General features: G+C 35.9%; 2 protein-coding genes across 16 annotated transcripts in view; both read left to right on the top strand.

The window, feature by feature from the left end:
- The first annotated feature begins 7,518 nt into the window (after positions 1-7,518).
- Positions 7,519-9,102, top strand: LOC141664375 (GRAS family protein RAD1-like). Its single transcript, XM_074470312.1, has 2 exons — positions 7,519-7,730; positions 7,782-9,102. The coding sequence occupies exons 1-2, from the start codon at positions 7,519-7,521 to the stop codon at positions 9,100-9,102; spliced, it is 1,533 nt and encodes a 510-aa protein (XP_074326413.1).
- Positions 9,103-12,661: 3,559 nt separating this feature from the next.
- Positions 12,662-13,055, top strand: part of LOC141663916 (uncharacterized) — a 75,735-nt gene continuing 75,341 nt past the window's right edge. For all 15 annotated transcript variants that reach the window (XR_012551732.1, XR_012551730.1, XR_012551728.1 and 12 more), the window contains exon 1: positions 12,662-12,847. The gene's annotated coding sequence lies outside the window, so the exon portion shown is untranslated. The remainder of the gene's footprint in view (positions 12,848-13,055) is intronic.

The following is a 13,055-nucleotide window of genomic DNA, read 5'->3' as shown; positions in this document are numbered from 1 at the left end:
GCTTTATCCGATGATGCATTAGCAGTTGAAGCTTTATCTGTTGAAGCACTCATCCGTTGATGGATGTTATCCGTTGAAGCTTTAGAGACATCCGTTGAAGCTTTGTTTCTCATCCGTTGAAGGCCTTTAATATCAGTTGATACTACTTCACTTATACAAAATTACAAGGCATGAAATATTTACAATTAGCCCTCCTATTTGCATATCCACTAGTAGTCAACATGACAGATAATTTCCCACAACATCTAAGAATTACAACTTAAATACAGAGAATGAAATGTGCTACAATACTAAACTTATTTCTAAGTAAAGCTACTCCTTCAACGGATAGCCAAAATGGTCTTATCCGTTGAGGCTACAAACACTAGATTTCTACTTAAGTGTTTTGTTTAACTTATCATCAACCTAATACACATATTCCTAACACTTTCTCGTAGACAGTCTTTCAAGTATCCCAAGACGGCTGATTTCTTTATGCCTAGCATGTTAGGGAGACCTAGGTACTTCGTGCCTGCATCAGTTTCTTTAAACTATAACATATTGCAGATTACTTGTCGAATTTCACGATCTGTATTTTGACTAAAGAAGATAGATGACTTGTTGGCATTAATTTTCTACCCTTAGGAGTTTTCAAATACCCTTAACACGTCCAGGATATGATCTGCTTCATTCTCTTTAGCTTTACAGAAGATGTAAGTATCATCAGCAAAGAGAATATGGGTGATTTTAGGAGCCCCTCTTACAACCTGTATTCCTTTTAAAAATAACCGTTTTTCGTACTCCTACAGTAAAATAGATAATCCCTCCATGTATACCAGGAATAAGTATAAAGAAATCGGATCTCCTTGGCGTATACCTCGCTGGGGAATTATTGATTCAAATCTACGACCCGCGTGGCATATTTGATACTTAGCTGAGCATACACATTCCGTTATCAAGCCTATAGGTCCTTCTTCGAATCCCATATGTCTTAGCATTCATCTCAAAAAACTCCATTCTACTCGATCGTAAGCCTTGCTCATATCTAGTTTCAGAGTCATCCATCCTTCTTTCCTTTTGGTTTTTCGCTTCATAAAATGCATGACTTCGTAGGAGACCATGATGTTGTCTTTTATTAACCTCCCAGGTATGAAAGCGCTTTGAGTTTCGGATATAAGGCCGTTGAGCATCGATTTCAGTCTGTTAGATAAAACTTTCGAAATTATTTTGTAGACTACGTTGCACAGCGAAATAGGCCTTAACTCAGTCATGTTGGTAGGGTCTTTCTTCTTTGGAATTAGAACTATATTCGTGTCTCCAATATCCTTCTCTAGTGTACCATGAGTGAAGAACTAACCTACCTCTTTCACCAGATCGTCTCCAACTACACCCCAGAATTTCTGGTAGAAACCAGGACTCATCCCGTCTGGTCCTGGTGACTTGTCGGGGTGCATACTAAAAATTGCTTTATTTACCTCTCTAACCTCGACTTCAGGCATTAAAGCTTCATTCTATTCTTGGCGTTATTCCTTCAAATATTGGGTTCCAGCTCGTGTCTGATGCCTCAAACAGCTTTATAAAATATTGCACAATTGTGTCTTCCAGTCCTGTCTCTCATCCTACTGTTTGGCCTTCATCGTTAACAAGGGTGCTGATATGACTGATTTTGCGTCGAGTTTTAGCAGCATCATGAAAGAATTTACTATTACGATCCCATTCTTTCAACCATAACTGCTTGCTTCTCTGTTTCTAGAACACTTCATGTTGAATATAAATCTCATTTAACCTGTGAGACGTTTCCTGGTGCTGCTTGACCGAGTATTCATTTATTCTCCCTTTTGTCCTTCTCAATATCTTCTTGCATTGTTTTATTCGACTTCTAAAATTGCCTGTGACTTCGTTTCCCCATTCAGATAAAAAAACTTGAGCACTCTACCAAATTTTCCTGCAGTGTTTTGTCCTGATTTTTAAACCAGACTTCTTGAACAATTTATTAGCACATAGGTTCGCGGAGTCAAGCGTTCTCGAATCGAAAGGACTTGACGCTAATTGTCTGATTCATTTGCATTGGTTCTAGTAATTTGGGTGAATGGTCTGATGTTGAGAATTCGAGATTAAAAAGCTTGACATCTGAGAACATATCTGCAAAACTTGTAGTTACTAATGCTCTGTCCAATTGGGCTTCAATCCATTTATTAGTTCCATGTCCACGCTCCCAAGTATATGGATAACCTATTAACTCCACATCATGCAATTCACAATCTTCAAGCGTGTCTTGAAAACCCTGCATGTTTTAGCGTATTGTTCATATCACCCACAAGGCACCATGGTAACGTTGAATTGTCTTTCAAGTTGCGCAGCAAATTCCATGTTTCTCTTCATTTTACGCGGTCTGATTTTCCATATATTCCTGTCAATCGAAAATGTTACAGCTTTTGATACTAACAATGGTGTCTATATGATTCTTACTGTAAGATAGTAACTGAACTTCTTCTTTATTACGCCATAACAGTGTTATGCCTCCACTACGTCCCTGCACATCGATCGATATGCTTCCCTCAAAATCCAGAATTCTTTTTACTCTTTCTACCACTTCCTGCTTACATAATGTTTCACACAAGAACACAATTTTGAGTTTCTTTTGGATGACTGTCTCCTTAAAGAATTGAACAGCCCGTGGGGTCCCAAGGCCACGTCAATTCCAGCTCAGTGTACTCATAATCCTTGGCGGACTCCCGTACTAGAGTCCGCCACCTTTACATTTTTTGGATCTTTTGGTTCATATTCCATCTCATCAGTGTTTTCCTCATCTGAGTCCATCCAAAATTCTGTATGTCCACTTGGCCCAATTTGTTGCTTAAGCCAATCATCAATTCTTCTTTTTTTATTATCCACTATAAGCATTCCTTTTGTTATGGGATTTGATTTATTTAATTCAGCTTGATTGATCCCATTTTTTGAAATCGCTTGTTTCCCTCCCAAATCTTTATTTCGATATGTTGTCTCTCCTTGATTTTCTCTAGAAATATTATCCTGCGTATTTTGTGGGATCTGTTGATCATCTTGCTGTGACTTTCCTAAATTTTCGTCTTCCTTCCTCCTGTCATCTCCTCCATCGTCGCTACCATTACGAAGCCATCTCGATCCTACTAACTTTGTTTGCCTTCGCAATGGAGCTCTCATCCAAGCTCCGTATGGTTTTACTATCTCTTCTTCCGGAGTATCGAACAGGGTACTGCAGAATTTTTCAGAATGTCCAACTATATCGCAAATGAAGCAAAATGGTGGTACATTTTCGTACTTGAATGTAATCCATATCCATGCCCCTCCTGTTTTTCTAATCTTCGTGCGCCTCTTAAGTGCTTTCATGATATCAATCGTAACTCGAATCCTCATGTATTCTCTCCATACACCACTGAAATTCTTATGACATGATTCAATAAACTCCCCCACATAATTGCCGACTTCTTTTAGAACTCTCTCAGACATGAAACCCACCTGCATATCATAAATTTGTACCCATAGATCAAGCTTGTTAAGGCTTACTCCTCTAGGTATATCTTCTTCCTTCATCCTTGTTATCAGTAGTACCTTCCTGTTGAAAGTCCACGGGCTTCCTGATATAACCCTCTTAATGTCTAACTCATGGTAGAACTGAAAAACATACAGATTTACATCAAGTTCTTTCATATATACTCTTTTCCCTGGTCTCCATAATGATGCTAGTGTATGTTGCATCGCCGTAAAATCAATCACACCGTCGTTGATGAATCTTCCTACCAAACACAGACGATTGTTAAATCCTTGTAGGCGCTCACTGTTGTCTGTTTCTTCAATATCATCAAAAGCAAAGCCACTGTCTTCTTCATCTTCAAGAGTAATATTGTTCATAGCCTAAGTAATGTTATGTGTTGACGCCATTGCAGCGTACTAGAATAAAGATAGAGAGACAAAACGTACCACTAAAACTGTTGACTCGACACTCAGATAAAAAACAACTCTTGTCAAGACTTATATGTTGTTCTATATTTCCGTAACATAAAGTTAACTTAAATGGGCTAGAAATGAATTTCTGACTTAAGCTTCCTAGAATAGTTTTAATATTAATATAATATTATTTTATTATTACATCCAACGGTTTCCATCCATTTGTCTTTAAATGACGGTTGTTATTTACCATACCAAATAACTGACTAACTACCAAATAGTATAGACAGGATTGTAAAATATACCAATGGCCCCTCCCACTCCATAGTCCAGTTAAGTAGAAAGACCCATATAAAGCCTAATAAACAAGTGAAATTGACAAATCATGTTAGAACACTTCCCCTCTCTCGGCTCAGGATAACAAAATTGAAATCTAGGTCTTTACGTGAGCCCGTAGGGTTTACCCAGTGTGCATCCGAAGAGTAGCGACTGCAGGAGTAGCGACTGCAGGTTACCTACGATAAAAAAAATAAAAAATCCAGGTCTTTATTTTCAGTTTCCAGGCGCCAAAATAAGCTTTCAAGCTTTTAATCTCTATTTTGATTTAGTACCAATGATAATATAATTTTCTTACTCCTTTAATGAAATTTTTTTTGGCCCCGGTCATGTTACGACTGTGTCCGCCGTGGAGAGGCCTAAGCTATGTGTTTGTTCACGAGTCACTAGACTCACTACCATGCACAAAACCTCTCATATGCACTTTCTTTCTTCCCTCTAGTTTACTATTAACTACATATAATCTTGAATTTCATTCGATCAGAAAAAATATGGCGTCGAAGGTGGGCGTCGAAGGTGCACGAAGCGACGAAGAAGACGAGGAAGCAACAAGAAAAAAAAGGCAGGGAAAATCAAGAAATTATGTTCCAGATGTATCAGCATCACCGGAACATCAATACTCCCTCCGTCTCAGTGGATTCTATACATTGGGGACGGGAATCGCCACGTATTTTAGGACACAAAGTATGATTTCCTAAATAATTTAAATATTTTTTTATTTTAAATAAAAATATAATTTTTAAACTTTTATATATAAAAAAAATCTAAAAATAAATTATAGAACTAAAATTTATAGTAGTTTTAAAATGCGTGACAAATATGAGGAAAAAACATATAAAGAATGTACTGTGACGGGGGAGTACCCAGCAACAGACAATTCTACTGCAATGCAACAAAGGAAAAGCTAGCAAATTTAAGAGGAGTAGTTTAATCTCGAAGAAGACGGTGTCAATTCCGCCATCCTCTTGCTAGCTTCCATAGTTTTCATGAGATAAATTTACTCGATCCTTGTTCGGTTACGAGGATTACAGAGCAGTACTGAAGCAAAATTCCACTTCCAACTATTTATATTTGAGTAATTGATTCTGATCTCCAAGGTTATATAAGTGATCATAATTTAGTATACGTGTTTCGTTCTTCTTTTATATATGAAGAGCATTTCTGAAATAATGATTAATAGTCCATTGTTGATTGTAATAGCTAGTAATTAAGCTAATTACAAGTAATGATAACTTGTTAATAAAGATTATACCAGATTACTGGTACACAACATTTCCGCATCCAATGGCAAAAGCCCAGAAGGTCCCTATGTAAGAAATTGTAATTATCGCTAATTTTCGCTAATCTGACACCAAAATCCTGCTGACCTGCAAAGTGTTTCTTGATAATACATGCACATGCTACTTTAAACAGGCAACTGAATTGACAAAATTAGTTAACCTCTGATGCATATCTTATTGCCGTCTGCTGTTGTAAATATATGTAACCACAAAGTTTCAAAATAACAGAACATCATCTGACCTCCATATTTTGGTAAAGATGTTCAAATTACCCTTCTCTAGATATAGTTTATGTCGTCCTGTCAATCCGCACAAAACACATCGTAAGATTGAGTGGGAGTGTTAGCATAAGAATTCGTTGGAGATCCTATCAAAAATAAACGTTGGAGCTTTACTCTAACGGTTTTAGATGAACTGATTACTTAACAAAATCGTCTTTAGAAATAAGCCTGACCTTCGATTCAACGTAAAGTAGTTCTCTATATGTTGAAGTAGCAAAAACAGGTTCAAAATGCTTGTAGTTGATCCTGGCTTTTGTATTATCCAGATAGATTCCAAATCATTAGTTTATGAACAAAGTTTTTTTTCTTGTGTTGTATGCGTTTACACTTCGAAACTTCGAATTGGAGCGAAGAATGTTTCAAATTTGAATCAACAAGAAATATAAGCAGACAAAAACACACTTAATTTGATAATACATTGCCGCCTAGTAAAAGCATTTTAAAGGATCTTAAACATTCCTTTTCATATTTTACTATTGGACTCTCTCGGCAAACAATTCTTACAAGTTAGAAGAAATTTGACAACTCATATGTTCTTCTTTGGATAGCAGGGCCGTTGAATCTACTATACGGCAAATTTGTATGTGTGTATCGTAAGAGTTTCGTTTTAAAATTTCAAATTTTACGCGAATTTGGTTTTACATAAACTACCTTAAAATTCTAATAGTACACTCGTTAAAGAGTATAAGATCATGTTTGGCTCTTCCTCTACCACCTTAAGGTTTTAGTGTGACCAGTTATTTAACATGGTATCAGCGTTCGATTCACGGAGGGACTCGAATTCGAGTCCTAGATGGACTGGTTACTTAACAACACTGATTTTTAGTTTAGCCATACATGCGAAATCTGGGCTTCTACTTCACCATTTGAACAATTTGTACAACAGTCTCCTTTTTTGTGTCTATAATGTCATAATTTCTCTAATCTGACCGGCCGTACAAGAAGTTACCTTTAGAAATGATATTCAGAAACACCAGGGTAGTTTATTTTATGGGGTCCGGATTCCTGACAAACGATTGTTGTAACCATTTATTCACTATAATAAACGCTGAAAAGTTTTGTGAATGCAGGGGTCAGGTTGTCTATACATACTTAATACATCCTTTCTAGAATCCGCGAAAATTATAGCGGATAGATGGTTAGCAACAATCGCTTTCTAGAGACCGGCTTCTTTTACTACGAAACATGACTGGTCCTAATGTTCTTTCCGGTGGCTACGCCCCTGCCAGAATCATTAGGCAGATCAACGGACAACCATAATAGGGGCATATTAAGGAATATAGTATGATGCAGAATGTAATTAAATGTCACATCGTGCTAATTCAGCTTTTAGATATTTAGAGGGGAAAAGGATAAAATGTTCAACATCAATAGTTTGGTAGTTGTTGCCAAGCCAATGTACTAGCTTCCAGAATTTAGGAGATTACATAGTTACGGCTTTTTTTCATTGATCTATGTTATATTTTAAGCTCAAACTCTAAGTTGCAGACGAATTTTTTTTGTTCAAAAGCCCCCACAGGACCTTTGTTTTATATTAATCAGATTTTGTTTGTTAGTTTATTCCATTGTGATCAACGATCAACAAGAAATCCGCAAAATGGTTTTTCTATTTAAGGCAGTTGCGCGATGGATTAGGTTCTTTCAGAGCTCATTTGAATAAATATTAGTTGAGAAAGAAAGAGCAAGACTGAGGGACATACCAGTAAGTTGTGGCAATGGCTTATAGTTTCTTGGCCCATCCTTTGTATGATAATGAACAAAATGTTCAGCTAAGTGGCCTTGATTCAAGTAGTTCATCCGTTTCTTGTTATTCATTTCCGCATTTACAGAATGTGGATGTCAATGATGTTGCCTCAACGTGGATTCCAACTTTATCGGATGAATCTGGAAGCTATAAGAGGTTGAAAAGAACCACCAGCATGGGTGAGTTTCTTGAAAGTACCTACAATAGCCTGTATAGTAAGGGTAGCATGGGGAGCAAAAGCAGCAGCACAATTAGTCGGACGATCAGCACTAGTAGCTTGAATAGCCTGCCAGGATTACATATTCGAGACCATATAAAGACTTATACACAGAGATACCTTGCGGCTGAAGGTGTTCAAGAGGCAACATTAGCCATTTCTGGACAGGATTATGATGGGGAGACAAAAGACGATGGAGTTGCTGACGGAATGAGACTTGTGCAGCTTCTGATATCATGTGCAGAAGCTGTGGCATGTCGAGATAAAACACATGCCTCGGTTTTACTAGCTGAGCTTCGGGCAAATGCTTTAGTCTTTGGCTCTTCCTTTCAGCGCGTGGCTTCTTGCTTTGTCCAGGGGCTTACTGACCGGCTGGCACTTGTTCAGCCACTAGGGACAGTTGGTTTAACTTCAGCAACAATGAATATAATGGACATTGCTTCTGAGAAGAAGGAAGAAGCCCTACGCCTTGTCTACGAAGTTTGTCCACACATTCAATTTGGACACTTTGTGGCAAATTTATCAATATTGGAAGCCTTTGAGGGAGAGAAGTTCGTCCATGTGGTGGATTTAGGCATGTCCCTCGGTCTGCCACATGGTCAACAATGGCGTAATTTAATTAATAGTCTTGCAAACCGGACTGGCCAACCTCCACGCTGTGTTAGAATAACAGGTGTTGGCCTTTGCATCGAGCAATACCAAATTATCGGGGATGAGCTCGAGGCCTATGCTGGGAGCTTGGGAATAAATTTAGAATTTTCAGTAGTTGAAAGTAGCTTGGAAAACCTTAAGCCTGAAGATATTAAACTCCGTAAAAATGAAGTTGTTGCAATCAATAGTATTCTTCAGCTGCACTGTGTGGTGAAAGAGAGCAGAGGTGCACTAAATGCAGTTCTGCAGATAATTCATGAGCTCTCACCAAAGGTTCTGGTTCTAGTTGAGCAGGATTCAAGCCACAATGGGCCATTCTTCCTTGGGAGGTTTATGGAAGCTCTGCATTATTATTCTGCAATATTCGACTCTCTTGATGCAATGCTGCCTAAATACGACACAAGACGTGCAAAGATTGAACAGTTCTACTTCGCTGAGGAGATAAAGAACATTGTGAGTTGTGAGGGGCCAGCAAGGATGGAGAGACACGAGAGAGTAGATCAATGGCGCAGGAGGATGAGCAGAGCCGGTTTCCAGCCAGCCCCGATCAAGATGATTGCTCGGGCAAAAGAGTGGCTAGGAAAACTCGAGTTCTGTGAAGGGTATACCATTGTGGAAGAAAAAGGTTGTTTGGTGCTAGGATGGAAATCAAAACCCATTGTTGCAGCTTCTTGCTGGAAATGCTAACTTAATGTGGGCGAAATGTAAAAAAGAATATTAATTTGCATGTAAAAACTGAATAAAAAGATAAAAAAGTACTTAATTTGTTAACGAGGAACCTAACCTGTTGAAATTATGGACAAAGGAAATAAACCAGATTGTTGCTTGGGTTGCAGAGTGGCATGCAGGGTCGGCCTGAGATTGGTGGGGCCTAAGTCGAAATTCGTTTATGGGCCCTAACATACACATAACATGCAATTTTATATACATTTACTTGAAACAATATATAAGCCAGTACCTGAAGAATCACCAGCGGTAGAATAGTTATTCCTGAATGGCTTTTTTCCCTCGTTAATTCTATCGAAGGCATTCTGAGGTGAGTTGTTTCAGTTTGGCTTAAATTTCAAAGTAGTCACTGAACTCAGGGTCATATATCACAAAGATCACTCTAGTTATCGGGGACTCATTAGCACTACTCTAGTTGAGAGTAATGACAGCGCCGTTAACCTCGTTCATTGACTTGACAGAAGTGGGATTGACTTTAACGGAAGTAATAGCTGGAAAGGTATAGAACACGTTGAAAGTTCTCCCTGAGTGATTTTCAATCTTTTAATACCAAATCAACTTTATTTTTTTAGAAGAATGAAAATGCTTCTTCTAAATTTTGTAAACAAATTGTATTATACTTTTAAAAAAATTAAAAAAAAAATCTTAACTGTTTTGTTAAATTTAAATCTGGTCACCAAATTTTATAAATCAAATTATGATAATAAAAAATCTTCTTTATGGAGTAGAAAGTAAAAAGGTTAAAATAATATCAAAATCACACTACAATTTTTTTTAATAAAACTTCGTATTTCTTTTTTTAAACTTACAAAAATACTCGGGTTTTATTTTAAAAGAAAACATTGAATTTTTTATTTTAGATTTCAATGCTTTAATATTAAATTATAAAAAAACTCAGAAAAATGTTGAATAAATTATGAAACTAACAAAAAAATTGCTAAAAATATATATTTCAAAAAATTGCTAAAAATCTTGCTCTAGTTACTGTAGTTGTTGGATTATCAAATGATTTTTAATTTGATTATGTATGAGTATACATACACACATATATACACAGGCGTATGTGTGTAATTGAGTTGGGTTTAGTTGGAAGCCACGTACCTTGCCTGTACAATTTTAAGTGGTTAACGTCAAAAAGAAAATTTCGTCAAGTCAACGACTCTGACTAACGGATTGTTATTACTTACAACTATAATGGTGCAATCCGATAATTAGAATGGTTCTTTTGATATGTGACCCTAACTTTAGTGACTACTTTAAGATTTAAGCCGTTTCAGTTTTACGCCTTATTCTTTCGAACACATAAATACCATCGGTGTCAACTGGAGCAGCAGTGGATCCAACAAAACTTGGTGTCAATATGGAGAGGATCATCAAACAGCAATCAAACAATACACTGTAAAGAAAAAAAAATCGTGATTCACACCCAGAAAACTCTGTAATCACTCTGTAATCAGGTGCATAGCCAGAAAAAGCTGTTATGGACTATGTTACTCGGACTCGGCTAGAAGTGTCCAACAAGGACACGTGTCCAAGTATCGGACTCGGCAATTTTTTGAAATATATACATGTTTTTGGCTTAAAATAAGTGTCTAAATTCGAGTGTTCATGTTCGAGTATCGAGTGTATGACACGACAGTGGTACTCGAAAGTAAATTGAAAAATCCGAGTAACATAGATTATGGCATCAAAAGTTCAAACTATTTACCTCTTAGAAAAAGAAAGTAAAAATCTAGAACAAGTAAAAATACCAAAATAAATCGGTGCAAATGCAACAAACCAATAACTATATAATTAAACTCAACTCCAAAAATAGTGCATCATAATATTATGATAAATAGCCCACAGCAGACTAGTGACGCTTTTCATAATATATGAAAAATTATCGCAATATGTATAAATGGGGTGTAAATATGAATATCATGCAATAATTTATAGTGATATGATATTCTTCAAAAAAGTTTTGTCCTAGATTATTTTATTTTGCATGTTATTTAGCTATTCATAAAATTTGTTTAAGATGTAGACATTATTCTATAAAATAAACATCTAAACATGTGTTTCATATTTCGACTCTAAAGCTTTATTTGGATGGGGGCCGGGAGGGAGGAGTAGGGTTAGCTCAAAAAAATCATGTTTGAGAAAGTTTCTCAAAATAGGGGTTGGGTTTTGTAAGGGTTCATCAATAGTTGAAAGGAGTTAATTTATAATACGAAAATTAAATTTTTCCAACACCCAAATCTGGGGTGTTGGTGGGGTATTGGCATATACTTTTTTTTATTCATCCTCTCTCTCTTCCTTTCTCACTCTCTCCCTATTAAAGTTTTTTTATTTTTTAAAAAATAATTTAAAATTTAGTTAAAAATTTTAAATAAATTTAAAAACATTCACTAGTTTTTCAATATATAATTTATACATGATAAAAATCAACCTTACTCCAATACCAAACCAAACATGTCAAGAATTCAACCCCTACTCACTCCGCACATACATCCAAATGAGGTAAGGGATCAACCTAGCCTAACCAAACCTATTCTACCCCAACCCAACCTAATTCAACCCAACCCAACCCAACCCCTCTCTCCTCGACCCCAATCCAAATAAGACCTAAACGAAAAATAATAATTTGTGAATCAATTAAGTTGAGTTGATGGTTCAAATTTACATATGTTGTCATACTAATAACTTACCCATTAGGACAATATTTTAGAACAGTCTTGGACTTACTCTAAATGATTAAGTAAGGATTAAGAATCTAGATAGATTGTGTTTGGTACTCCCTCTATTACATTTAATTGTATACAGTTTTTTCAAGACACATTTTTAAAGATAAATATAAATTATACTTTCATAATTTTTTTTAAAAATTTTCTTTTCTATATTAAATTTTAAACAACAAAATTTTATTAAAAAAGTTAAAAAAAATTTACGAAACTATATCACAAGGAACTTTAAAATACGTGCCCAGCCCGTCCCCCGATGCATGAGCAGAGTAATATACTTTCTCCATCCCAATTTATCTGTCATATTTGACTTTTTACGGTCAAATTGACCAAATTTTGACAAAAAATTACATATAATATATAATCGAAAAAATTATAAAAATTATATCATTAGAAAGTACACGTAATCTACTTTAATACGTATTTTTCGGTTTTTCAAAATAATGAAAATTTGATGTTTAATTTACGGTCAAAATTGAGTCAGTTTTACCGCAAAAAAATCAAACATGACGGATAAATTAGGACGAAGCAATTACAGTACAAATAGTGTTCAGAAATGTGCATTGAAAAGGGAAATGAAGAGTCGTGCACAGTTTCCAAGAGAAAGTTTAGAAAAAGAAATAAAACAAAAATAGCAGATTGTAAATGTTGGAATTGTAATGAAAAGGGACATTATGCAAATAAGTGTCCTAAATTACAGCAAAAAGGAGTAAAATACATAGATACCACCGAATTAATAATGAAACTAGAATACATAAGAGAAGATAACAATAACTGGTATGATGAAGAAGTATTCCACAATCTGGTGTTCTGACTTTGTTGATTACCTAGATGAACATTGTTATAATGTCACGCTTCTAATTTTTTTTATTAAATTGCTTTTAAAAAACTTTCATGGCAGGTTACATTATGTATAATCTAAATAGACAGCCCTAGCATGAAGACTTGTCTTCCATCCGCTTCAGCTTGTACCAAGACATCAGGTATTCTCTTCTTTTTTACAAGTTCCCTTTATACTGTGTTTATGCTTTTATCTTAATTTTCATGAAGTCCCATTCTGATTTGATACATTCTGGACTAATGTATCATGTAGATATTTAGTCTAGAGCAGAAAACTTGATTTATTATAGGTGCTGGCGGAGACATCTAAGCTTTCATGAGTTACGTTTTTGGTTTTATGGTCAAATTATT

The sequence above is a fragment of the Apium graveolens genome, chromosome 6 (assembly GCF_009905375.1).
Source record: "Apium graveolens cultivar Ventura chromosome 6, ASM990537v1, whole genome shotgun sequence".
Taxonomy (NCBI): domain Eukaryota; kingdom Viridiplantae; phylum Streptophyta; class Magnoliopsida; order Apiales; family Apiaceae; genus Apium; species Apium graveolens.
The sequence above is the reverse complement of the archived record's forward strand: the minus strand, read 5'-3'. Positions and strand labels throughout refer to the sequence as shown.